Source organism: Rhipicephalus microplus, chromosome 10 (genome assembly GCF_043290135.1).
Source record: "Rhipicephalus microplus isolate Deutch F79 chromosome 10, USDA_Rmic, whole genome shotgun sequence".
NCBI classification, from domain to species: Eukaryota; Metazoa; Arthropoda; class Arachnida; order Ixodida; family Ixodidae; genus Rhipicephalus; species Rhipicephalus microplus.
Window position 1 is genome coordinate 66,132,235 of NC_134709.1, and position 26,103 is coordinate 66,158,337.

General features: G+C 47.8%; 1 protein-coding gene across 1 annotated transcript in view; it reads left to right on the forward strand.

The window, feature by feature from the left end:
* Positions 1-26,103, forward strand: part of LOC142774289 (phospholipid-transporting ATPase ABCA3-like) — a 73,192-nt gene that overhangs the window by 45,351 nt on the left and 1,738 nt on the right. The window contains exons 10-13 of the mRNA XM_075874684.1: positions 1,696-1,813; positions 4,194-4,348; positions 16,602-16,751; positions 24,648-24,858. Coding sequence (XP_075730799.1) covers positions 1,696-1,813; positions 4,194-4,348; positions 16,602-16,751; positions 24,648-24,858 — 634 coding nt within the window. The remainder of the gene's footprint in view (positions 1-1,695; positions 1,814-4,193; positions 4,349-16,601; positions 16,752-24,647; positions 24,859-26,103) is intronic.

A 26,103-nucleotide genomic window follows, 5' to 3' on the forward strand; every position in this document is an offset into this window, starting at 1 on the left:
ACCCACATGTTTGACTGAGCGTTGAATGCTCAAGCAAAAAGAAAACGCCCCGTTCGTGGCAGATTTTGTATGGTTCTCGACTGCTGAACCGAAGGTCGCGGAATCGAATCCAGGCTACCGCATTTCGAAGTAAGCGTAGTGTTAGATGCCCGTGTGCTTAGATATCGGGGCACATTAAGGAACTTCACCGGTGGTGGAAATTCCTAGAGCCCAGCAAATTAGATAATCAACCTCTGTCGGAGTAAAGAGCTTTACAATATCGGCCTTTTGAACCATTGTGGCCAAAACGCCCTTTCTGTATGCGTTTTCGTTTTATCCTGAGTAGACGTGAGTTTTTTTTCTGTTTTCTCTCTCTCTCTTTGCCCTGCCGCGGTGGTCAGTGGCTAAGTATACTAGGCTGCTGATTCGCAGGTCGCGGGATCGAAGCCCAGCTGCGGCGGCTGCAGTTTCGATGGAGGCGGAAATGTAGACCCATGTACTCAGATGTGGTTGCACGTTAAAGAACGACAGGTGGTCAAAATTTCCGGAGCCCTCTACTACGGCGTCTCTCATAATCATATGGTGGTTTTGGGACGTTCAACCCCACATATCAGTCAATCAAAATTGCTGTTATTACCCGTGATTCCAGCGCACTTGTTTCTTTCAAAATCTTTTTTATTTTTTTCTGGGAGTTATTAAAATACACTGCGCACTGATAAAATAGCCAAGAGCTTAACGTTAAAGGCAGAGCTTTTTTTTTTACTGACGCCTCTGCTACATAACCTGATGCGAGGGAGTATTCATCACTTATACTGAACATTGATTGAATAGAAAGTCACAGCTTTGCCGCAAAGGCGAAGCAATAAACGCAATAGCGAAAAAATGGAACGTCACGTGTAGAATGGCTAGCAGATTAAAGCGTTCACCGCATTTCTCACGCACAAATGACACACAAAACGTACTCAGAGGTACACAAGAACGCAAATAAGCGTCTCAGTTGTTACTTCGCTGTGCCCGAAAAGAGCGCCTTTTTCGCAAATGGAGACTATGCAACGATTGCAGTGCCCTTTGTAAGCCCGGTAACTCTAACCGAATTGTTCCGGTGAAAGCCGAAGGCCAGCTAAGACGTAAGATTCTCCCCATAGCGAGATGAGCACGCACGTTCGTGTCCACCCTGCTCCCTCTTCGCGAGGCAAACTACGCGTTGGAGATGAGAGCGCGTGGGGATGACGATGTGGCGACGCACGTTCATTGCGCCATCTTGCCGCTAATGCTGAAAACTCGATAGCCCCCCCCCCCCTAGATGCCTGTCACAAGTGCTAAGTGGTAGCTATAAATAGCTTGCGGTTTCAACGTTCGAGGAGGTGCTTCCTCGTGGCTCAGTGGTTAGCGCCTCAGACTCAATTCAGAGGTCACACGTTAGATTCCGTGCGCCGGAGTCTTTTTCTGAATTTTTTTTCTTGCGTTTTCATATACATAGATACGTATGCATATACGGTGAGCAACGGCGACACTGACGCCGATGTCGACGCAGGCGACAAAATTTAACCGAGAGTGTTTATATAAGTGCTATCGCAATGATATTTAGCCTACTTATATAGTAAGCGTCCTTATTGTTTCTAGTACTATTGTCTGGGTCCTACGAGCGTGCTAGAGTAAAACGATAAGGGACTAGAGGTGAAGCCCGTACTTATAAAAGTACGACATGCCTCGCAGGCATACGGAAACAACGAGGCTCTGAAGAGCGTCAGCTTGCAGGCCTTTGACGGACAAGCCACCGTGCTCGTGGGGCGAAATGGTGCCGGGAAGACTACCCTTATGAACGTCATCGCCGGTGAGCAGCGTTCCTACTAGTATGCGAACCCTCCTGTTATTTAAAACATTGTCCTGCCTGTCAGAAGTACTTCGTTGGGTTAGTTGCTTCATTCCTTTATTCAACGAGCAACTCGTGTGATGACCAAGAATATTGCATTCACAGGGCATTAGGCACTTTTAGCTGACTGTATTTTGCCCCCCTCTCCGCTCAGCCAGTTGGTGGTTGCACCACTGCACATGCCCTTGACCGTCACGCGCTGAGCGTGTGAGCGGACCGTCGTAGCCAGCGAAGGATCACGTGACGCGAAGAGAAACGACCAATGCTGCAGCCTCTTGTGCCGCGACCCCGCACTGCTCTGCAAACGCAGTGGTTGTTCGGCAAACACGCAAGCACCGACGGCTCTTTAGCACACACAGGATGTGTGCCTCCTCCTAAAAGTCGTCACAGCCAATCCCTTTGAGAACACGCGCATGTGGGGTGAAGTTGCATGAAACAATCTAGAGCTGACACTTCGGGCCATAAAGGAGCGCCTCGAGATTCTTCTTCCGTACTATCGTCAAAAGCACTTCGCAAATCTTCGATAGTAGGCGAATTTATCTAACACTAGTAGCAATTTACTTTTTAACGGCAGCCACTCTTCCACCTATTCAGAAAAGCTCTTTAGTTTGATTTTCGACAATGCAACGCGGTGAACGAGGTGCCTCAGGGCAGGGTGTTTGAAGGCGTTTGGGTTGCCTTGAGGCCTCGATTGTAGTCCAGTTCCAAGTGAAGGTGAGAAAAAAACAAAAAAATGCTCGTGCGGCGAACGGTAAATGAATTCACACTATTTAAATACAATATTTTCTACGTTGCTGAAAGTTAAGAACAATTTTTATTTTTTTGCAACAAATTTCCTCCATCGGTGGCATCACGATTGCGTTGACCGAATGACGCTCGGGTTAAACCGAAGACGGGCGTTCCGCTCCGGTAACGTTGAGAGTTTGAGCGGAACGGAGAACGGAGCACAAAATCGGTCAGTTAAAGGTGCCTATTGTTTCGGGCTAGTGGGTAATTCATAACTACAAGGTTTATAATGCGGAAATTCTCACACAAAGCTAAAAAAACGATAGATTCAAGGGCTCCCTGCATATATTTTACTGTATACGTGTCCCAGTTCTGCCCCACCACGGTGGTCTAGTGGCCAAGGTACTCGGCTGCGGACCCGCAGGTCGCGGGTTCGAATCCCGGCTGCGGCGGCTGCATTTCCAATGGAGGCGGAAATGCTGTAGGCTCGTGTGCTGAGATTTATGCGCACGTTAAAGAACCCCAGGTGGCCAAATTTCCTGAGCCTTCCACTACGGCGTCTCTCATAATTATATAACGGTTTTGGGACGTTGAACCCCACATATCAATCAATTCTTCGGGTAACAAGTTCCGTGCTATTGTAAGTCAAAAATGCTGCGCGCGGACTCACAGTGGCACGGCTGCGAAGGGATGAACAATGTCGCTTATGATGCAGCCAATGGCACGCGTGCTTGGGTTCGACGCAGTGAATGGTGTCACCAACGGAACTCCCAATGGCGCGCGCACTCGGGTACGACGTAGAAACGGCCTAATCCAATGGGGACAGCGTTATCGTTTCTGGTGGCTAACGGCTTTTCGTATCGCTTAGCCTTATACTGATTTCACTTTATTGTACTTGTCGAGTACTTTACAGAAATAAGGGTCGTCTTCGAGACATAAAAGACGACATTCATGTCAAGAAAACATGCAGCATAAAGACTTCGTATGCTGGGGATGGCAAAGTGTTGGCAGAGGCACGCGAGCACATGAAAAAATCGCCACTTGCTGCTTAGTTATGGAGTTGAAAGAAAACGTTATTTCGCATTTCATAGTGAGCGACAGTGCCCTGTAGAAGTTTGAAGACATGAAGCAGGTCAGCGAGATCTCGTCGCTATCACTTCTGTGCTTGGCTTGAATTCACGGTCTCCTTGACAGAAGGGAGGGTGGCCTATTGGGCAAGTTCACTTTTGTTAAAGTTCGTTCACACCTGCGGCTACCACCGTTCGCTGGTAGCATATTGCCGATCTTGTCGCAAAGGGACTGCTTCGTCTGAGTCGCTCGCTGATAGACTTTATTTCAGACGCACGACTGAAGTCGCAAAACCTCTAAACCAATGCGAGTGCAGAACTGGGGCGCCAGTTTTTTTTTTTTTTTTTTTACGGGACGGTTTTAATGCGAGATGACGAGAGTTATTGATGGCATCTGTGAGTTCAAGCGGCAAACGTAGATGACACCCATACTTCTTTCTGCGTGGGCGAGTCCAAAGGTTGCATTGAGTCGCTTTTTGGTCGCTAGTCACGAACGCTCGCGCTACTTAAAGCTAGTCGCGGGTATGAATGACCTTTTTACGCTGCAGGACTGCTGACACCCGACTCGGGAGTGGCCAGAGTGTACGGGTATGACGTCATTACCCGCAGTAACGAGGCCCGTGTTTTCATGGCCTACTGCCCTCAGCGGGACATACTGTTTCCGGACATGACCGCCTGGGAGCACCTGCTCTACTTCGGCACGGTGAGGAGTCAGTATACAGTGCACCTGGTGACCTGGAAGCTTGTTTATGTACGCATATATTCATCGTGTCTGAATAGGATACGAACCGATGAGTACCAGGTGTGAACCTAGTCGAACACATTGTCCCAAACTTCTATAGCGGTTCTAAATTGTGAATGAGTCATTTTTGATTTACTATAGAGCTCGTTTGTGCCATCGTAGCATTCAAATGTTTCTGCCTCAAGGACACAGCGGATAAATATTTTTTTCTTTTGCATGCGTGCTATTTTTGAACCTTTTGGAAAGATCATTCTATAGACAATTTTTCGTATGGCTGGAGTAATACTTCGAGATGAGCTAGCGCTGGGGTCGTTCCCTCCCTTTGCCTGTGTGTCAGTGTGCGCTAAATATAAGTTATGATTTCTGTAAGGCGTCTAGGCATTGCCATATAGGGTTGTTAAGCCAACGTTTTCTTGTTTTTGTGTATCAGACGTGGATTTGTGTATCAGACGTTGATAATGCCATGAAACATCGTACGCACCAACCAATTACGCACCAATTAAGGGAACACGCCCAAAAATTAACGAAAAGAGATGACAAGTATGCGCACCTGGTTGCGCATGTAATCTCGTGTGGTTGTGACGCACGATTTTCTGAAACGAAGATTCTGGGCAGAAGCGCAAATAGAACCGCACGTGAAGTGCTAGAAGCCTTTTTCATTGAAAAAAATAAAGATCACTGTGTAAGCGCCCCTTCAATTTTGTTGTTACCAAGCGAACTTCAGTTTATCGCTCTAAGGCCATGACATTGTTTAACTGTACGTTTTGATAATGTATGCTGTTGGCCTTCTTTGGTGTGTGTGCGCACAATGTGTCCTGTATATATTCAAGCCTTCGAGCTATGAATAAATCAGTTGGAAGTGAGCGCTGTGTGTTTGATGCATGGGTGTGTGCGTGTGTGAGTGATCGTGTCAAGTTTTCGCGCTCTAATTAACTTTTCGAAAGCAACCGAACCACTTTCATGCGCATGCGTCTACCACAGTACTCTTCATATAGCTGTTAAATAAACAAAACCTTCAGGTTAACAACCCAACATGAAGACGCTCAAGTCCATTCGTTAAATAGTCTATAGCCAGTAAAGTTTGACCCCTCGTTACATAGCCTGCATCGTTGCTAGCGTAGCTGTTTATTCCTTCGAACGATGATGATAGGGACAACGATTTCTTTGTTTACTGACAGTTTTTCACGAACGCCTCAGTTGGCAACTACGTCGTCAGCAAATGGCCCCGCCACGGTGGTCTAGTGGCTACGGTACTCGGCTGCTGACCCGCAGGTCGCGGGTTCAAATACCGGTTGCGGCGGCTGCATTTCCGATGGAGGCGGAAATGTTTTAGGCCCGTGTGCTCAGATTTGGGTGCACGTTAAAGAACCCCAGGTGGTCGAAATTTCCGGAGCCCTCCACTACGGCGTCCCTCATAATCAAATGGTGGTTTTGGGACGTTAAACCCCACATATCAATCAATCAATCGTCGGCAAATGACGCTCCAAGTGATGACCCTCACGAAGGTGACGTTATGTCGACAGACATTCTTTAGTGTAATCAACTGCTTGCTGCCTTGTGTTTCCCCTTTTGCACGTCTAGATATCCTTATCTTTGCTTACGTGCGGTGTTGTTCGAACATTTAGGCAAGGTACCTTCCATGTTAAAGAGCGTCAGCTTTCACGCTTCAACTGAAGTCTAGGATCATTGCCGAAGCTGCGAAAGGCAGAAACAAGGGGGATATTGCATAGCAGTTCGGCACGCCGAGTAGGCCGATGTCTATAGTTCGCTGATTGAAAAGACAGCATGGTACTACGACGCATTGATGTGCGTGTTTGTAAAGCTTCGCGACTACGAACTTTTCGAGGCAACGACCAAAAATAACTCCCCGACGATTTAGTTTTCGGGATGTTAAACGTTAATATGAACAAAATCAGTAGTAGTACAGGCTAAATTTACGCGTTCCCCATCATTTTGTCAATTCATTATCTTTGTGTTCATCAAATAATTCACAAGCACCGTAAATGTTGAATTACCGTATTTCGTTTTGTATAAGTGGCCGCTGCACGTAAAACACACCTCCACTCTAAGTCGCAGTAAACTAAAACTAAAGCATAACTGTTCTCTGGGTATTGCGGGGAAGACGTCTCCTTTGCTTAAAAAACAAACTGCCCATAACACACCAGGGCACATGGGAAGGGAACGCACACAGCTCTTCCGTCTATGGATGTTGTGTTTTTTAGCTGTTTTTTTTATCTTGCACAGCCAACAAGCCCAGCTTTCCGCACTTTTTGCTTTCTTATGTAGCTGCAAGACAGTGCCTCGAAGCCACACTGCCCGCCTTCAGGAAAACGCGCTGACCACGCTGACCAGGAAAACGCTATACCATTACTGTAACTTCGCCATTGCTACTTTCGCATTTATTTACGTATCGGCGTAAATTAGCGCTATTGAATGTGAATGATAGTGACAATAAAAAGCAACTCGGCGATTTAACAAATCACAAACGTGTGGTCAGATGTTCATTTTTAATATTTCTAGAAGAAAATTTAATGTCGTTTAGTCAATTCACTGCGCGTGGGCAGGAATTTTTTTTTTAAAGGGGTGGCACCACCTTGATTTTAACGGAGGACCGGGAAGGCAGGTGGGGTCGAGTTTCATTTTGTACTGTGTTTGTCATGGTTAAAAAGAAAAGAAACGTAGGTGGGGGGGGGGGGGGAGGGAGTGCTCAGGCCTGATGTGCCACCCCCTGGCTATGCCATTGGTTTGCAGGCATTTGGCTGGCTGGCGCTAACCTAGCTACTTCAGTTCAAGGTCACGGCCGATTGCGCGTCTTCTTACTGAATTGTAATTGGGGAGTGGTGGTGCATCATGGTCTGCGCTTTCTGTTATTACGTATGTACATCTGTACTTCACGTTAGCTCTTTTGCAAGAAACACGATGAAAACTGAATACGGCCGTCGAGTTCAGAACGCCTCAGGGGCTGTTAACGCTTGTTTGGTATGGTAGTAGTAGCAATGGCAGCGGCGTTGTGGTAAGATTGTAACACATGAGCCCTATGGGGAGATTTTGATGTCGAGTTTCGAATAACTCTTTAAGGACAACACAGAAGAGAGACAACACAATGTGTTGTCATATGTCAGCCAAAATTGTGGAGCTCGCGCAGAGTCGCTCATGAAATATATTGCGCGCTTAGGACTCACTTGAACTCAAACTCACCGCGAATTATTCACCCGGACTCACTCAGACTAAGGGAGTCCGAATGAGTCAAGTGTGGAATCTTCAAGTTTAGAATTAGTTTTTATTGCGATAGCAATTATATGGACACTCTAGGCTGGATTTCACCACCAACGTCATGCACTTTATATATATATATATATATATATTAAAACGCAAGAAAGAAGAAAAACTCCCAAGCATTTCCCCGAGGGTGAACATGCTTAAGTGCGAATACACAGGGTGATGCTATGAGGGGTATTTTCTAATTCGCACTATTATATTTATTAATCACACTATGGTGCCTTTATGGTGTAATGGTTCCTGGGAATCGCAATTTGATCACACGGGGAGTTTACGTTAACTCACTGGCGAATGCCAACGGATTTTAACTTTACTCCCCCTCACGACCTGCTCTCGACGGGAGACTGAGAGAGAAGGCGGGCGTGCGAGAGAGAGGGGTGCGCGCGCAGCTGCAGCGAGTGAGGAGAGCGGAGGAGCGAGCGAAGGGGGATATCAGCGTCGCGTCCGTGGCTTATTCGGTAGAGCGTCGCGCTGCGGCCCGCCAAGTCCTCTTTCTTTTAAAGATAGAGAGAAGACTGCGGACGCCGCCGACGGCGGTGGATGGTTTGGGGTCGCTTATAAAGTGTATTCACACTTAAAATCCGGAAAAAGACTTCGGCACGTGGAGTCGACCTCCGCGTCGTGAATGCGAGGCGTTAACTACTGAGCCACCGTGGTGGTCTAGTGGCTAAGGTACTCGGCTGCTGACTTGCAGGTCGCGGGATTGGATCCCGGCGGCGGCGGCAGCATTTCCGACGGAGGCGGAAATGCTGTACGCCCGTGTGCTTAGATTTGGGTGCACTTTAAATAACCCCAGGTGGTCAAAATTTCCGGAGCCCTGCACTACGGCGTCTCTCACAGTCATATGGTGGTTTAGGGACGTTAAACCCCACATATCAATCAATCAATCAATCAATCAATCAACCATTGGGTACCTTCTTGGACGTTCAAACGGCAAGCTATTTATATCTACCACTTACCGCTGTTGGCAATCTTCTCGGGAGGGAGGGGGGTAGCTCTCGTGTTTTCAGCATAATCAGCAAGATGGCGCAGTGAGCGCGCGGCAGCTGTCATCTCTCGCGCGTACTTTGGCCCGCGTACAAAATAAGAATGTATACGGTCGATCGCGTGCCCTTATCTTGAAGTTGGGAGTATTGTACGTCTCGTACGTATTCTGTTGCAGTTACCGGGCGCACAAAGGTCACTGCAATCGTTGCACATCCTCCGCTTGCGAAAAGGGCGTGCTTTTCAGACGGGGCGAAGTAACAACTGACACGCTTATTTGCGTTCATTTGTACCAGTTAGTACATTTCGTGCGTCATTTGTGCGTGAGAAACGCGGGGCACGTTTCGATCTGCTTGCCATTCTGCGCGTGACCTTCCAATTTGTTGCTTTCACGTTCATTGCTTCGCCTTTGCGGCAAAGCTGTGACTTTATTTAGATTATGGCGTCAATGCTATTTAACACCAATATCTCAGGTAAACGGTGCTCTTCTTAGCGCTTTTGATATAGTACCTTCGAATACTATGAGTGGTTCCAAACCAGCAGCGGTAGTTTTATTGAAAGACGACAACTTAAGATCATATATATTTTTCAGAAAGCTCCCGGACCAATTGGTGGAGAGGGAGTTGTGATGTTATTGGGGCAGGACCGCTCCAGAAAGAATCAGACAGCACGCCAGTGCACAAACACACGTCCAACTTCTATTGTACCCTTCACACATGGACAACCCACACATTACGAAGTTCCTAACACAAAACACGCGGCTAAACTAAATGAATAAGTAGAACGTTCGGCCTACAGTTCAGGTCGTCGGGGTAGTAGCCTGGGCCGTCGTGGATGCCCCGTCGGCACCATTCAGTGGCGAAGTCGACGTTGGGTGGCGTCGTCACCTGCAGTGACGAAGTCGGGAGACGCAGGGTCGCCGCGTCGAACTCCAGTGGCTCAGCGCCACTGTCGACGAACTGGAGCCGACGACCCACGTGTTCCGGCGGCAGGGAGTTGTGCCCTTGAGCACCTGCAGTCCGCCTCGGAAACCCACGCCAGCCCTCCTGGAACAGCGGCGCAAGGGCAGGTTCAGGCACCCGGCGCCAGCTCTCCACGACCAGCGGGACAAGGACAGGTTCAGGAACCTGGCGCCAGCTCTCCTAGACCGGTCGTCTAGCGGAGGCTGAGCTGTCCACTCGGCTGGTACGAGTGTCGCGACGTGGCCTGGGTCGTACCTATGGGCCAGACGCCCAACGAGGTAGTCCTGCCTCGAACGACGTACCTCGCGCACTCCCGAAGGCACGGGTCACGCACCCTCGAGGCCGCGCCTCACGAGCTGTCGTCTTCCTCGTAGGCACCGCACGGCACATACACGCACACATCACATCCTCTTCGCCACCGCACGGCACACTATTGTCGTTTTTTAGTTTCTGTTTCGCGTCCGCGCAGCACATATTATGACATCACCCCCTTTTCCGAGAAAGTTGTTTGCAACTATTCTACTACAAGGGCGCGGGGCGAACGAATGGTCACTGCACTGCACGGTCACTGCACGGTCCCTGCACTGCACTGCATTGTCTTAGGGGTCGCATGTACATAGTAGCAGAATGTTCACAGAAGGCTGCTTACAGTTCGGTTGGAGAACTACCGTACAAGTAGGGTTGCTATGTCGCAACTAGGAGTCAACTATTCACGACTGAGGGCTAGTAGTATTAAGAACCACGTTGCTACCTAAACGGCAGTTATGCGCGACTCAAGTAGTCGGCTCCAACATTGTCACAACCTTTGATGTAATGAACTGTGAATGAGTACTCCTGCATAAGGAGACTCCACCTCAACACTCTGTTGTTCACGTGTTTGGCGGAATTTAAATACTGTAATGGTTGGTGGTCTGACTGATTGACAAAAGGTTTGCCATAGAGGTAAATATGAAATTTTTGCACTGCCCAAACAAGTGCAAGGCATTCCCGTTCTATTGTTGAATAGTGGGTTTCTCGGGGCAATAAATTACGACTTGCGTAAGCAACTGGATGCAGCACCTGGCCCTTTCCCATCTGGAGCAATACTGCGCCCAGGCTTGTATTGGAGGCATCCGTACGAAGAACGAACTCCTTCGAGAGGTCGGGAGCAAGGAGGATGGGAGCATCACCGAGCTTCTTCTTGAGGGCCGTAAACGCTTCCTCTTGATGTGCGCCCCATGAAACAGTGTGGCTTTGTCCCTTTCTTGTAAGGTCCGTCAGCGGCTTGGTCAGTTCGGTGTAGTTAGGTATAAACTTCCTGTAATAGCCGGTCAAGCCAAGAAACGACTGCACTGCTTTCTTGGTTTTAGGTCGTTTTGCGGCAAGAATCTTGTCTAGCGTTTTGAGAAGCGGTTCAACTGTAGTCTCCCCGATTCGATGTCCCAAGAAGGATATGCTTCGCTCTCCTATCTCACATTTACTTGGTTTTATGGTGAGGTGAGCTTGGTTAATTCGTTCAAAAACTTGTCTGAGGGTGTCGATGTGCTCTTGCCAAGTATCGGTCGCAATGATGACATCGTCGAAATAATGGTGAACGTTGTCGACACCACCCAGTACTGATCTCATAAGGCGCGCGAATACTGCTGGCGCCGTTTTAATGCCAAAAGGCATGTAGAGGAAGTGATAGAGCCCAGACATGCTGGAGAAAGCAGTTTTTTCACGACTGTTTGGATCCATCGGTACTTGCCAGTATCCTTTCGTGAAATCAAATTTGGAGAAAAACTGCTTTTGTCCAACAAGTGCAAGAACTACATCGATGCGTGGTATTGGCTCGCAGTCGGGGACCAGAATCTTGTTCAATTCTCTGAAGTCTATGCACAACCTAATCGTGTTGTCCGGTTTCTTCACCACGACAATGGGAGCGTGGTACGGCGACTGAGACCGCTCAATAATACCGAGTTTCAGCATCTCTTGCACTTCCTTTTCTACTCTTTCTTGCAAGGCAAGGGGGATGGGGTACTGCGGAACATGCACAGGCTTATTGGAGGTCAGACGTAGCGAACACTCCACGAGTGCTGTTTTCCCTGGTAAGTCAGAAAAAATGTCCGCATACTCTTGAAAAAGTGCTTGCACATTCTGAACTTGTTCAGCAGTGAGGTGTGGTGATAGCTTGACATCCGTGCTGAACTGCGTGCGATACAAGCTCAATATGGGCATTTGTTTGACTTCGTCTTTTTCTTCGGGGAGATTTTCGTGGAGCTCTGCAACAACTGACACCTGTTGTGGTTCCGTCACTTCGCGCTCTTCGTATTTTTTGAGCATGTTGATATGAAAAATCTTGTTTTTCCCAAACACATCGATGACGTAGTCGACATCATTTTTCCGTTCGATGACTTGGAACGGCCCTTTCCACTGCATTAACAGCTTGTTGGAGTCAGTCGGGAGCAGAATTAAAACCTTGTTGCCTGGGCATAATTTTCTAGGGCGACTTTTCCTGTCATAATAGGTTTTCTGCTTCACACGAGCCTTCTCCAGCTGTTCATGGGCTATCTTGCAAGTCTCCTCTAGGCGATTGCGCAAATCAAAGACGTAGGTGTAAGTCGTCCGCGTTTCTGCGTCTAGCCCCTCATTTGTCCACAGTTCTCTCAGCACGGTTAGCGGTCCTCGGACGTGGCGGCCGTAAATGAGCTGAAATGGAGAGAACCCGAGGCTTGTCTGTGGAACTTCCCTATATGCAAAGAGTAGCGGAGCTAGGTACCTGTCCCAAGATCGAGGCCTCTCTTGGCACATTCTCTTGAGCATTGTCTTCAGGGTGCCATTAAATTTCTCCACGAGACCGTTCGCCATCGCATGATATGGGGTTGTCTTTAGCATCTTCACGGAGAGAAGCCTGCTAACCTCGTTCATTAATTCTGAGGTAAAACTTGCCCCTTGGTCGGTGACGATTTCCTTTGGCAAGCCGATGCGGGAAAAAATCTCGATGAGTGCTTCCGCAATGTGAACTGCATCGATTGCGGGCAATGCTACAGCGTCAGGGTAGCGAGTCGCAAAATCAATAAGTGTCAGAACATATCGGTTCCCACGGTCCGATCTTGGTGAAAATGGGCCGATTAAATCAACCGCGACCCTTTCAAAAGGTGTCCGGATAAGAGGCATGTTGCCTAGTGGTGCGACACCAACTTTTCCTTTAGGGGTAGTTCTCTGGCACTTGTCGCAAGACTTGACAAAGCGCTTTACGTCTCCGTTCAGGTCAGGCCAATAAAATTCTTCTAGGACACGATCAGTAGTTCTTTTGATGCCTTGGTGTCCCGCCATGATACTGCCATGAGCAATGTCCAGTATGCCTACCCGGAACGCTTTCGGAGTGACCAGCTGTTTAAACGTCCTGCCAGTGGCAAGGCGGTAGCGTCGATAAAGCAATCCTTTATCTTCGACGAAATCGTAACAGTGGCCCTTTCCCGATTTGAACTCTTTATTCACTTTAGCAAAGACAGCTTTGAGTGTCGGGTCATTTCGCTGTTCCTCGACGAGTTGGGCTCTGGTAACGTCAGGTAAGAGCGTTGTTGACACGTACAAAGGCCTGATATTTTCTTGACCTTGTTGATTGGCTTTGGTTTTTGCCACGCTTGAAGAAGCAGATCTTGAGGTGACAGGTGACTTGGTCGGGTGTGCTTGCGCAGGTAACTCATCCACCTGGGTATGAGTCGCCTGCTTCCAGTCAGAATCTGGATCGTATGGTCCTCTGACGCCTGGAAGATTTCCCAGCACAAGGTCATAGAGGGGTTGATCCATACAAGCCACTTTCAGCATCCCTGTGAAGTACGGCGTGTTGACTTGTACAATAGCTTCCGGGAGATGGCTAGTTGACCTGTCTAGGAGAACGACACTGATTTTCTTGCCTGTCAGGCACACATCAGGAACGAGCTCCCGTCGGACGATTGCCGTGTTGCATCCCGTATCGCGTAAGACTCGAACCTCTCTTCCTAGCAGCAGACCTTCGACCACTGGCATCCCGTCGGCCAGGAAACGTATTGTACCCTGCACGTTCTTGTCGTCGTGGTGACTTGAGCAAGGAATCTTCCCTCCTGGACGCTTGGCTGTTTTTCTAGCACCAGCCCGGGCAGAGTCAGGTTCGCTAAATGCGCACGAAGAACTCGGTTTGTTGTTCCCATGCTGGTTTCGGCAAGTTTCTGTGACATGTCCCGTTTTACCGCACAACTTGCATTTCAGCATCTGCTTAGGTGGATTGCGGCAGTCCGGAGCCAAATGTCCGAAACGATGACACAGGATACACTTGAGTTGCGGTTTCCGCGACGCTTCGGTAGGCTTTCCACTGGATTCTTTCGCGGGGTCAGGACCTTTTCCTATATTAGTCAAATTCTGCGCCTCAAGGAAGCGATCCGTCAAATTAGCGAGTTCATCTAGTGACTTGCACTCTCGCTCTTTTAAGAAAACAACCAGCTTTGGATGGCAACAACGCAAGAATTGCTCAGAGATTACGTGATCCCTTAGACCTTCATAGGTTTGGGATACGTTTGCCATGTCTATCCAATGGTCGAAATAACTGGTAATTCTTGCTGCTAACTGTCGTCCAGTTTCACCATCTGCTGCTCATGCTTTCCGAAACTTATCTTGGTAGCCTTGAGCCGTAAACTGAAATCTCTGCAGTAGAGCTTTCTTTACTTTTTGGTAGTCCAGCGAATCAGCGGCAGTCATTCGGCCTATCACGGTTAACGCGTCACCCGTTAGGCACAGGCTAACAGCGAGACCCCATTTTTCTTGCGGCCAATCCTGTCCTGTGGCTACGCGCTCGAATCGCTGCAGATACGCGTGCAGATCATCGCGTTTCTCGTCAAATACAGGCAGTAACTTCTGCGGATTGAGGGGTGAGGAGGTGCTGGGCGTAGTCAAAGCGTCATTAGCTGCTACAGGCATATTCTGAGCTCCTTCCTGAAGCTTTAGCTTAAGCTGCAGAATTTCACGCTGCCTCTCGTCAGCTTCTTTGGCTGCCTCTCTCTCTGCAGCTCTCTCATCCCTTAGCTTAGCCTGTTGGGCCTCAATCCACTTGTTTAGCTCTGCACCCGAGAACCCTAGTTGGAGCCCTATAGCGGCGAGTTTTTCCAAGTCCATGGTGCAGTCTGAACGTGTGTCTGCCTCGAGCGAAACTGTCTCCTTTCCCTGGTTTAACGAGCGGATCCTGGCAGGCTCGCCAGTTTGTGATGTTATTGGGGCAGGACCGCTCCAGAAAGAATCAGACAGCACGCCAGTGCACAAACACACGTCCAACTTCTATTGTACCCTTCACACATGGACAACCCACACATTACGAAGTTCCTAACACAAAACACGCGGCTAAACTAAATGAATAAGTAGAACGTTCGGCCTACAGTTCAGGTCGTCGGGGTAGTAGCCTGGGCCGTCGTGGATGCCCCGTCGGCACCATTCAGTGGCGAAGTCGACGTTGGGTGGCGTCGTCACCTGCAGTGACGAAGTCGGGAGACGCAGGGTCGCCGCGTCGAACTCCAGTGGCTCAGCGCCACTGTCGACGAACTGGAGCCGACGACCCACGTGTTCCGGCGGCAGGGAGTTGTGCCCTTGAGCACCTGCAGTCCGCCTCGGAAACCCACGCCAGCCCTCCTGGAACAGCGGCGCAAGGGCAGGTTCAGGCACCCGGCGCCAGCTCTCCACGACCAGCGGGACAAGGACAGGTTCAGGAACCTGGCGCCAGCTCTCCTAGACCGGTCGTCTAGCGGAGGCTGAGCTGTCCACTCGGCTGGTACGAGTGTCGCGACGTGGCCTGGGTCGTACCTATGGGCCAGACGCCCAACGAGGTAGTCCTGCCTCGAACGACGTACCTCGCGCACTCCCGAAGGCACGGGTCACGCACCCTCGAGGCCGCGCCTCACGAGCTGTCGTCTTCCTCGTAGGCACCGCACGGCACATACACGCACACATCACATCCTCTTCGCCACCGCACGGCACACTATTGTCGTTTTTTAGTTTCTGTTTCGCGTCCGCGCAGCACATATTATGACAGGAGTACAAGGCACCCCGCTATGTAATTCGTCCCTGTTATTAATAGAAATCAAAATGGTGTATAAACGATACTGTTTTGGAATGCTTGTGAGTAGACGTGGCTATACAGATGAACCCAAGTAAGGCTAATACTGTTGAAGATAACTGGATAGGACCGTACGTCAGCAAACAGTAATGAAACTCTCTTAGATTCACTCAAGAAATATATCTCGCGCTTTGGACTCACTCAGACTCAGAATCACCACCATTTTTTTGAGTCTGACTCACTCGGACTCGCACTCACTAAAATTTTTCTCGAACCAGACTCACTTTGACTCTAACTCAACAAAACATTACTCACCCGGATTCACTCAGACTCGTGGCTTGATCCGTGTCTGAGTGAGTGGAATCGATACTGAGTTCGCCGCCCTATGTGTGTGGTACATTCTCGATGCGTAGTTAAGCCCCCACAAATTCTACTTGTGCTTTAGTTAATAGCGGTAAATTTCTAATTTCGATTTCAGAGTTGTGGACTAAATTTGGTGATTGCTTGGTTCTCCCGAGTTTTCATGCATGTTAAATGTCAGTTTGCTGAGCTAACTATCGTATACACATCTAGAAATCCTGTTTTTCAGTCCTTAACCTGTTCAGGCTGACCAACTGAGATTTTTTTCTTCCGTACGCAACCTACAGGGTCACACTTTTTCTTCTATACGCAACCTACCTGATAATACATGTGACGCATTTATATACCGTTTTTACTAGCGTATGAGCCACACAAAGTATGCCGAAAGGTCCCATCTAAAGAGTGCTTAACAGAGCTCTCGGAGCTTGATGGTTTATACGTGAATTTCATTACGCAAGTTGGTCTCACAGCAATAAGCAATCTTTTGTTTTAATTTCTCGTGGCTTGTAGTGGCGATTGCGGGTTTTACGTGGGGGTAAGATGTCCGCCAGAAAGTGCGGTTTAAATATTCTGTTTATATTTTTGCCAGCTGAGATACATGACGCCCGGATCTCTGAAGAGAGCGGCGCAGGACGTCTTGTCCATGACCGGTCTTGAGGCCCACACTCTGGTCCGTGATCTCAAGAGACGCCAGACCAAGCGACTCAGTATTGCCATAGCAGCCATCTCTAAACCCAAGGTTTGTGCACGTGTGTGTGCTTGTAAAATCGGTGATGTAAGATGTAACGGGTGCATTTAGATATGTGCAGATGCACAGACTGATCAGCCCGTTCAGTGGTTCGCAAATGGTGGTCCGTGAAGCGATTCTTGGGAGTCCGCAAATTCAACCCTTGCAAAAACAAAAAAAGAAATAATGGCTGGGGTTTCACTCAGTTATACCTGGGTGTACGTAGCAAGAGGTTTGGTTAATCTTGTGATTTTGCTTGGTTCTCTGTACAGCAATGCTTCTCGAAGCGTAAGACTTCTTTTTTCTCCATCTCCTTGGCTCGCTGTGTCGTCTTTATTTTGTTTCGACGGCAAACTCCGCCTTCTTTCACATCTCTCCGACTCACTCACCATATCTGCCTATGAATCCCACCGAGCCACTACATCTGTATATAGGATGCAACGCCGACTCCTTTGTTGCAACGTGCTTTCACCCAACGTTACTAGAGCAACTTTGGTTTTACCGGATCCTCCTCTAACGTCATGCCAGATGGTACGGCCAGTGGCGATGCCAGGTGCTGCGGTTGCTAGGCAACGGCTCAGCTCATGATGCGGCCACTGACCACAGTGAAACGGCGAGAATGCAGCCAATTCAGCTCTCGCTACAAAAACGCTTTTTCAAGGCATACTATGTCACATGTCAACGATTTCTTCTGAGCTTTTGGTATGCTTCACGGCACTAAACTTGAACATTGCTGCTGAGCTTAGTGTACTTCTTTCTCCATGACAAGGTCGTAAAGCCTTTTTTGCAGTTTTACACGACATATACACGCGACTCTTGCATACTTTTTGTACGCTTCAATAATTCGAGAAAAAAGCATAGCTAAAAACGAGTTCACTGTCACCGCAGATGGCACAACCTATTGACAAGTGGTTGAGATGGAGCTGGCCTAGCTCTTTAGTTTGATCAGTTTTTGTCGGGGAGAAATAAAATGCACCTAGTTGACGCGGCATGGGGCGTTAACTTATTAAGCCCCCCTTCACCCTTGAATAATATTATTACGTCCCAAAAGCACGATATGATTATGAGAGCTGCCGTAGTGGAGGGCTCCGCACATTTTTTACCATCTTGGTGTTCTTTAACGGGCACTTACATCGCACAGTAGACGGGCCTCCACCATTTCGCCTCCACCGAAATGGGATTGCCACGGCCGGCATAAAACCCACGACATTCGGGTATGATGGCTAGAAGGAGAGGTGTAAGCATCGGCGCGCCGGAGAGCCAGCGAGAATTCATCCGGATGTGGCGGCACTGTGGTCGCTTTCCAGATGCCCCTCCTCGCACCCGCGTGCGCGTATCAAGCGTTTGTTGTTGCAGATATTTCACGCTACCCTGCGGATTATAACGAAGTCTACCTGTCACAATTCTTGCGGTGCGCTGCAAAGCGTGTCGTGGCACTGAAAACTGGTGTTTTCAATTCACTTCGTAGTTTATCAGCTACAAAGCTTAGAAAAGAGATAATGAAATGACTTGCCGTGAGCTTGACACCAAAACAAAGTCCGTGCAGTTATCACTTTGATGCCACAGCGTTTTCCGTGACGTCTCAATGTATGTAAAGGTATCGGCAATCATTATTTTTATGACTTGCGCAATCAAGGTCTACTTTTACAAGCAAGACATTTATTTTCAAGAAAGCGAACAACAACATGAAAAATAAACACAACATATGCACTAAGGTTGGAGAGAACTGCAAGTTAAACGAAACTCAGCTAAGCCAAGTGAATAAGGCAACTAAAAAGAACAGTAAATATACGATGATACAATTGGCACACATACACACATGACATTGAGATTTGAATGGCAAACATAGATAAGTCACAAACCACCTTACGAAAAAATTGATTTATGCATATGTGAAACACATCGAGACAGTGACATCACAATTTTTAATGTGAGGTTGTCAACAATGTGAACAAGACAATAGTAAAATCACAAAAGAGAACGCAGTGTGAGTAATGCGTAATAACGTAAAATAAAACCTTGTTCGCTGAGTTAGCACTATGACAGTGAAGTCATACATGTCAACTTCCAAGAACTCCATTCTTTTTCTCTCTCTTTTTTCTTTAATTGGACGCATTTTCTTTAGCAACGAGAAAATGCATTCTGGTCTGTGTAAAGAATCTAATTATCTGATTTGTCACTTCCAGTTTGTGCTGTTCACAGCATACCATATTTAACCTCTTCAAAGACAGGCAAGAGATAAGGTCTGTTATGCTGTCACTTTTCAACTTGTTGAAGCTAAATCAATAGGTGAATGCACCTTCCATAGCTTTGACTAGGTCTGTTAAGGACTCGGACGGGTACAGAAGGTCACCTTTGTCTATATAACATGTGAGGCGTGATTCTGCCGGAAGCAAGCTGGAATTCGCCGAGTGAAGCAAAAACCTGCTACATTCGTTGCACTTCGTCTTTTTCACCATCTTCCTGGCCACATAGCCACTGACGTAATAAGTGATCCGGGAGTCACTTTTGAGTCTGATGAGATCAGTGTGGACAGGGAGGGCTTCACAAGCAACAACCATTTCGTGAACCTCGTTGAGGCACCCCGAATCTAGCAGCTCATCCAGCTTGTTCTGCAGTTTTATTGAATTATTGTGGATGCCCGGACATAGAAGGCTGCTCAAAATTCTGAAATGTATGTTTCCACTGGAGGGTGATTGTGCCAAACTGTAAAAACTGAGGCGATTCGCGGAGATCAAAAACTGTGTCGGCGTATCGGGATCATTCGAGCCAGACATTTGCTTCAGAATAGTAAAAAGATTTCAAGCGCATCTTGCCAGAGGTGAGATGTCATCAAGTATTTATAGCTCAAGGTTTTCCTGACACAGTGCAGGATGGAAAGGGTGCTGGTTAGGGTGACGCGGAGTCCTTCGGCAGTTCATTCCCTCAGGAACCCACCCTCCTTAGGTACATATTTTTCCCAAGTTGCTAAGAACCCGTTAATAACATGCTTGTAGCTATGGACAATGAAGTTTTCGTCAAAATGAGCTTCGCACACAACGCAGTTTTTTTTCCAGTGGTTTGTCAGCGCGAAGAATCGCACGCTCCCAGACCTTGCGCCGTTCCTCGTCGGCGGGAGCAGAGAGGAGAGACAATTTCTTTCCTAGTTTGCGGGCCGAAACATATCCCGCATTGCATCCAGGTGCAAAGCAGTGTCTTTGCTGTTTACTCATCACTGCGGCGTGGTCACATTGGCGCGTATTCATCTCGAACAAGTCCAAATCGGCAGAGCGCAGACGTTGCGACTTGCGAGTATACGTTGCAAGCGACTGAAGTGCCGCGCTAGCAGCTGGCGAGCGCTCTCAACCGATCGCGGTGGCGACTTGCGCGCCGCCCCGCGACGAAATGAAATACCGGCACGCCTCATTTCAAGGCCCAACCGAGACGGTGCTGAAACCTCTCCTTCTTGCCACCACATTTCGGGTCTGCAGCCGAGTACCTCGAGCTAGATTCACCCGCGAGAGCTAAATTCCGCTGCTCCGCGCACTGAATAGTCACGTGATTAGTAAACCCGGCGCAGCAGCGCAGACGTCGCATGCACACAGTCAGAGCTACGCTCTCGGAATCCTCGTGCATACTCTCGACTCCTATACTTATGCGAGCGATTATGTGTTTATGCAGGCCACGCGCTATCAATGAAAAGCACCAATTCACCACCAAAAACCACATTCGGTCGTCGCTGCAAAACTATAGTGGCTAGAAAAACTACTCGTGGTGTATTTCTATACACTGTAGCAAAACTTAAACATTTGCATTGTAAGCCGGCAGCCTGTTTCCTAGCCACGCCAATCCGATCACTCTTGACAGATTTGACGCTGAATCCTCTCGATCGAGAGCAGACGACGGTCAAACGGAGGGATAGAAATAGCGGCGACACATTTACATCCGTGCCGCTAGCGGAGAAGAGCGGATGCAGCGAGGACCCAACGTTTTTGGCGAGGACAGCATGTTTCAATGACGCGCACGTCACGTGATGCACTGTCAGCTGCGAAAATTCCTCCTTCGTTCCCTCGTGTGAATCTACCTTTAACCGCTACACCACGGCAACGGACTCTTCACTCTTTATTCTCTGACTCCAAGGCTCCCTCATTATTTCCACCGGTTCCGAAAAATGCATGGCTAAGAATTACTGGACCAGTTGGTGAGGTGAGAAGGAAAGAAGTGGATATTTAAGGGCTCATTTTTCTTCGTTAGACACAGCATTAGGAAGAACCATTGGGCAATAGGCTTCACTTCAACCAAAGGCAAATAAACATCACTTTACGACAGTTAAAAAAACCATGGGTATGGTTGTCAGAAGTAATTGTAGTGTATGTATGAAGAAAGAAAAGCAGACAAAAAAATGCCCCCGAATCTGCATGTTACACTGCAAACGTCGTCGAAAGACGATAATCTTGCGTCTGGAGAGAGTGAACAAAACCTTTATTTGATGTTGTGCGCAAGAAAATCGATTAATGGTATTTTGGAGGCGCTGCGTTAGAGTGCCTCGAGCATGTAGAGGAGGCGAACGAGTGCACCAAGGCACGTTAGACCCGAGCGCCATCTGGCAGTTCGAAAACGAAAGCGTGCGTGCCCGCGGAGAAAGACGCGCCTGTCTCGGAGGTCATAAGGTGTACAACGCAAAGCAACGGACAGGTGCCACTACCGTGTCGTCGTAGCAAAGCGTTGGAAACGCTTACTTTTTTTACCATCGCGTTGCACTGTCAGCGCAGCGCGATAGACGCCACAGTCCTTAGAGTTACTTGTGTGTACCTCTTCTAGTATAAAGGCACACATAAAAAAACGTCTACGTGTTGTTATGTTGCCTCAGATATGCGCAATATTTGCTTTTTTAATTGACAATCGCACAACTATGAACGCTGAATCTTGAGCAATACTGGTGGGCGCTGCGCATGGAGTCGGTCGTTTGGTGCCGTTTGAGGTATTGTTAAGAAAGCACAAACAGACAAGTGTTCAGACAGACAGACAGACAGGCAGGCAGACAGACAGATAGACCAAAATTTTTCCGTCGAAGGTCCACAAGAAAGACTATCGTCTTTGAAATGTAACTTGCCACCGGCAGGAGCCGAATATGTGACCTTCAAATAACGTGTTCGATGCTCTTTCACTGAGTTACTGCGCCAGTCATCTCTCCGTCCACTTTATGGGGTATACATACGCAGTGAAACGTGAGAGTGTCAGTCACGTTCAATTTCATTCGATTGCCTTTTGCTATATGTCACCGAGATCTTCGCACTACGAGTGAGAGCTACCGAAAGACTACGATTTGTCTTGCAGAAAGATAAGCTATTACACATAACCTTGCTTTAGGCCCCCTTGCCGCGATTGAGGACGTGAGAATGTTGCATTTCTTTGTTGTTTCTTTCGATTTTCCATAAAAGCTTTCGTGTTTAGCAATAGATATTCGATATTTTAAGGGCCATTCAGCTTATTGTTATAGGCCATCGATTCTCTGTGAGAGCAGGTAAACATAGTTTGATGTGGCACTGCACAACGCGCAGAAAACTTGCCAATATGATATTTGCGGTGTTCAATGGGCGCATTTGGTGTTTAAGGGTACTCACTCATAACGGTTTCAACCCCCGAAAGAAACTCACATGGTTGACCAGTGGAAGCACTTATTTCTTTATACGTCAGATGAAACATTGGCCAAAAATGTTTTGTCATCCCCGCCGCTAACAAATGATGCTAAATGAAAGGAAACGGTGTGGTGACATACGTGCAGCAGTCTAACTAGAAGTCACTGTTGTCTCTTCATAATGCCATCAGGAATCTCATTTGTTAGAAAGTACGTACGCTGACATCCTGTCAATAGCATGCTTGATAACTTACTCAGAGATTGGTGAAAATGAAGATGAAGGCCTCGAAAGATATATGACATACCTTGTTCTCTAAGTAAATACGCAGTATATAACACAAAAGATTGACAACGCTGTGCTCATGCAGTCTTCCTCTTTCACCGCCATCGCCTCACCGCGGTGGTCTAGTAGCTTCGTAAAGTACTTGGCGGCTGACCCGCAGGTCTCGGGATCGAATGCCGGCTACAGTGGTGGCATTTTCAATGAAGGCGGAAATGATGTAAGCCCTTTTGCTCAGGTTTGGGTGCACGATAAAGAACCCCAGGTGGTATACATTTCTGGGGCCATCCACTATACGGCGTCTCTCATAATCGTATGGCGGTTTCAGGACATTAAACCGCACATATCAATAAATCTGTCACCATCATTGTTCCTGTCCGCGCTTCTGCACCAATTATGTGAAAAGAGGGAGAAATGCGAAACGGGACCTGAAAGACTTTAAATGGAGACGATTTATTTAGTTGTTGCGTGGCACAGAGGTGGTACTGTTATGCGGGTTGCAGCGAACGCCCTGCGTATCTAAGCCTGTACCACGTTCCACAGAAAATATCACTGTGAGCAGGCTCGGTCGCTCTCGGCGATCACTGAGGCCGGTTTGATAACCTTAGCCACTGTCTAATTCCCGTGTCACACACGGCAAGACAAGCGCTCTTGCCGGCGAGTGTGCTCATTAAAGTCACTTCGCTGCGACAGAGTGTCTAGCCTTAGTAACAGTGGCTTCAGGACAGTCATTATATGAAGCTGCGTTTACTACATTTTTTGAACAATGGTTAATAAAAAGTGATCTTAATTAGTAGCGAGCGAGTAGTGTAATGTCATCTCGAATCAAATTCGAATCTAATAGATGTGACTATTGGCCGAATATAGCGAATATAAAACACAATATTTTATGGAAATTTGATGGAAACAACAAAGAAGTGAAATCTGGTAATGTCTTCGAGCACATAATGCGGTGAGTGACTGCTACCGAAAGGATACAAATTTTCATTCAGAAACATAAGCTCTTTCTCATGACCTGGATTTGGGATCTCTCGACGTGATGTGACAGCGTTTTTCGCACTTAAAAATTCTGCCTGGGTACCTAATTAGAAAGGTTAGAAGGTATCTCGACGAAATTGTGGCAATACCTGGACAAAGTCCAGCTCCATTCTCTTTCCAGGGTGTCAAAGGCCTATCCTTTTCGGGTACGTAGGACACAATGAAGTATTTCTGGAGCTATTGGCGGAAAGCTCTGAGCTCAGTGTGCTGGTTATTTGTTGACGCTTGCATTTCGAGATTCATCGAGGCTGCGCACTGCCCTTTTTTTTCGCTGCAGCTATTATGCCAGCAAATAACGTAACTCACTGGAAAATAAGCATGTGGTCGTTTTTGATCCAGGGTGCCAGTGAAAGTTACTACGAAAGCCATTTTGTATAACAACGTTTGGATTAGTTTTTGGCTACCCCTGCCTAACGGAGTTGCACCGTTGGCGTATGTCGCGTGTTGCATAGTAGTTTTGCCGAATCGAATTATTCGATTAGGTATCATCCGATTGGAATTCAATACTTGAGTATTCTCACACCTCTTTTTAATGGATAAAAATGCACTATATCACAAAAAAAACTACTTTTGATATACTCGCTTTCAGTCAGCTTAGAGCCAGGGCCCGCAACGGCATGCGTGAGTGAGTGAGTGAGTGAGTGAGTGAGTGAGTGAGTGAGTGATCGGGCGAGCGAGCGAGTATGAACTGCCCAGCACAAGCTGGGAACGGGCCGCAACCACCGTAAGTATAGCCATTGCCTCGGCCACCACTGCCAAGTTAAACTTACCTTTCTCGTAGACGTGGCAGCGTGCCGCCAAAGTGACAGTCAGGGGGCGCATGTGCACTCGCTAAAAGTGACACTAAGTGTTCCACTGTGGCTAGAGTATAAAGAAAGAAGTCTACGAAAGAGTAAATGAATGTTGACATTCTCGAAGTACTTTTGGAAAACTAAAACTATCGCTTTTGTTGTGGTCGTTGCTGCTCTAACAGCTAGTCGTGCTGGACGAGCCCACAGCCGGCTTGCACACGCCGGACGCGCGCGAAATCTGGGAGATACTTATGCGCCTGCGCGGATCGGTCTCGCTCTTCTTCTCCACGCACAACATGACCGAGGCGGACGTGCTGGCCGACCGAGTGGTGTGCCTCAGCGCCGGCATCGTCATCTGCAACGCCTCACCGACTCACCTCAAGAACGTTTACGGTGAGTGGCAGAGAGAGTTCCCGTGGCAGAGTGACCTACAAAAATGTATTGAAGTGACGTCACCTGCGGGGGACGGACGGTGGGGGGGGGGGGGGCTAGCGCATGATTTCCGATACCTGTAGGTCGCACATCGAATGACATCAATGACATTGAGTCCTATTTAGTTTTGTACTAGCTCGAGCTAATTTCCACATTTCTGAAAATATGGCCGAGCCAGCAGCAGTTCATGTAGAACTTCATGAGATGTTGAAGCCAGGGTCCCGGCAGTCTCCTGAATTTCAAGTTAAACTTCAGGCTCTGTGAACAGGTAGGTTGTTCTCATTTCAACTCAGAAGATAGAACTTCAGCTGTCAATTTTTGCGTTTAGGGACGCACCACGATTACCTGAAAGCAATCCAGTACTGTTTTGAAATATGCTCATGAATGTGAGTGTTTGTTAGGTGTGCTTTTAGTTGACCTGAAGTACTCCAAAATGCATATTTAGGTACCTAAAATTAAGATTTTGCTCCTCCAAAAATTGCTCCAAATTTATCTTCGTGATTGGCAGCACTGGTACATTATGAGTTTAACTTTTAGAGACCAATAGAGGGCAGAGTGGGTCAGGGAACCAATTGGTGGTAAAGCGGCCATGACTCAGTGACGCAGCAAATGGTGGTTTTCAGTGAAATGTAAAACTACGGGTTTATTCGTGTATATAACGAAAAAGAACGTGGCTGATCCGTCTTTTTAGGAATCGGTATACCACGAGAGCAAAACATGCCTTCACAGAGGTAGTTGAGCGTTTATTTGGGCATTGTTTCTCAATAAGGGCGAACGAATGAGTGCTACAGCAACAAATTGCGAAGTTGCGCGAAGAACGACAAGCAGTTCGAAACTTGCAGCGCGCACCTCAAGCAGAAAGCACGTACAAAATGAGCATACACAGGACGTGCCCGGACTACTAACTGTTACAGCTCGATATTTAGAGCGCTCTTGGATAAATATGTGTAGTTTAACGTTCCAAAACTACCATATGCTTATGAGAGACGCCTTAGTAGAGGGCTGCCGGAAATTTCGACCACTTGCAGTTTTTTTAACGTGCACCGAATGGGCACACGGGTCTACAGCATTTTCGCCTCCATAGAAAGTGCAGCCTCCGCAGCCAGGATTCGATGCTGAGACTGGTGAGTCAGCAGCCGAGTACTTTAGCCACTAGAACACCGCGGCGGGGGCATCGTGCTGTTCGAACAGAAAGACGCACGAAAC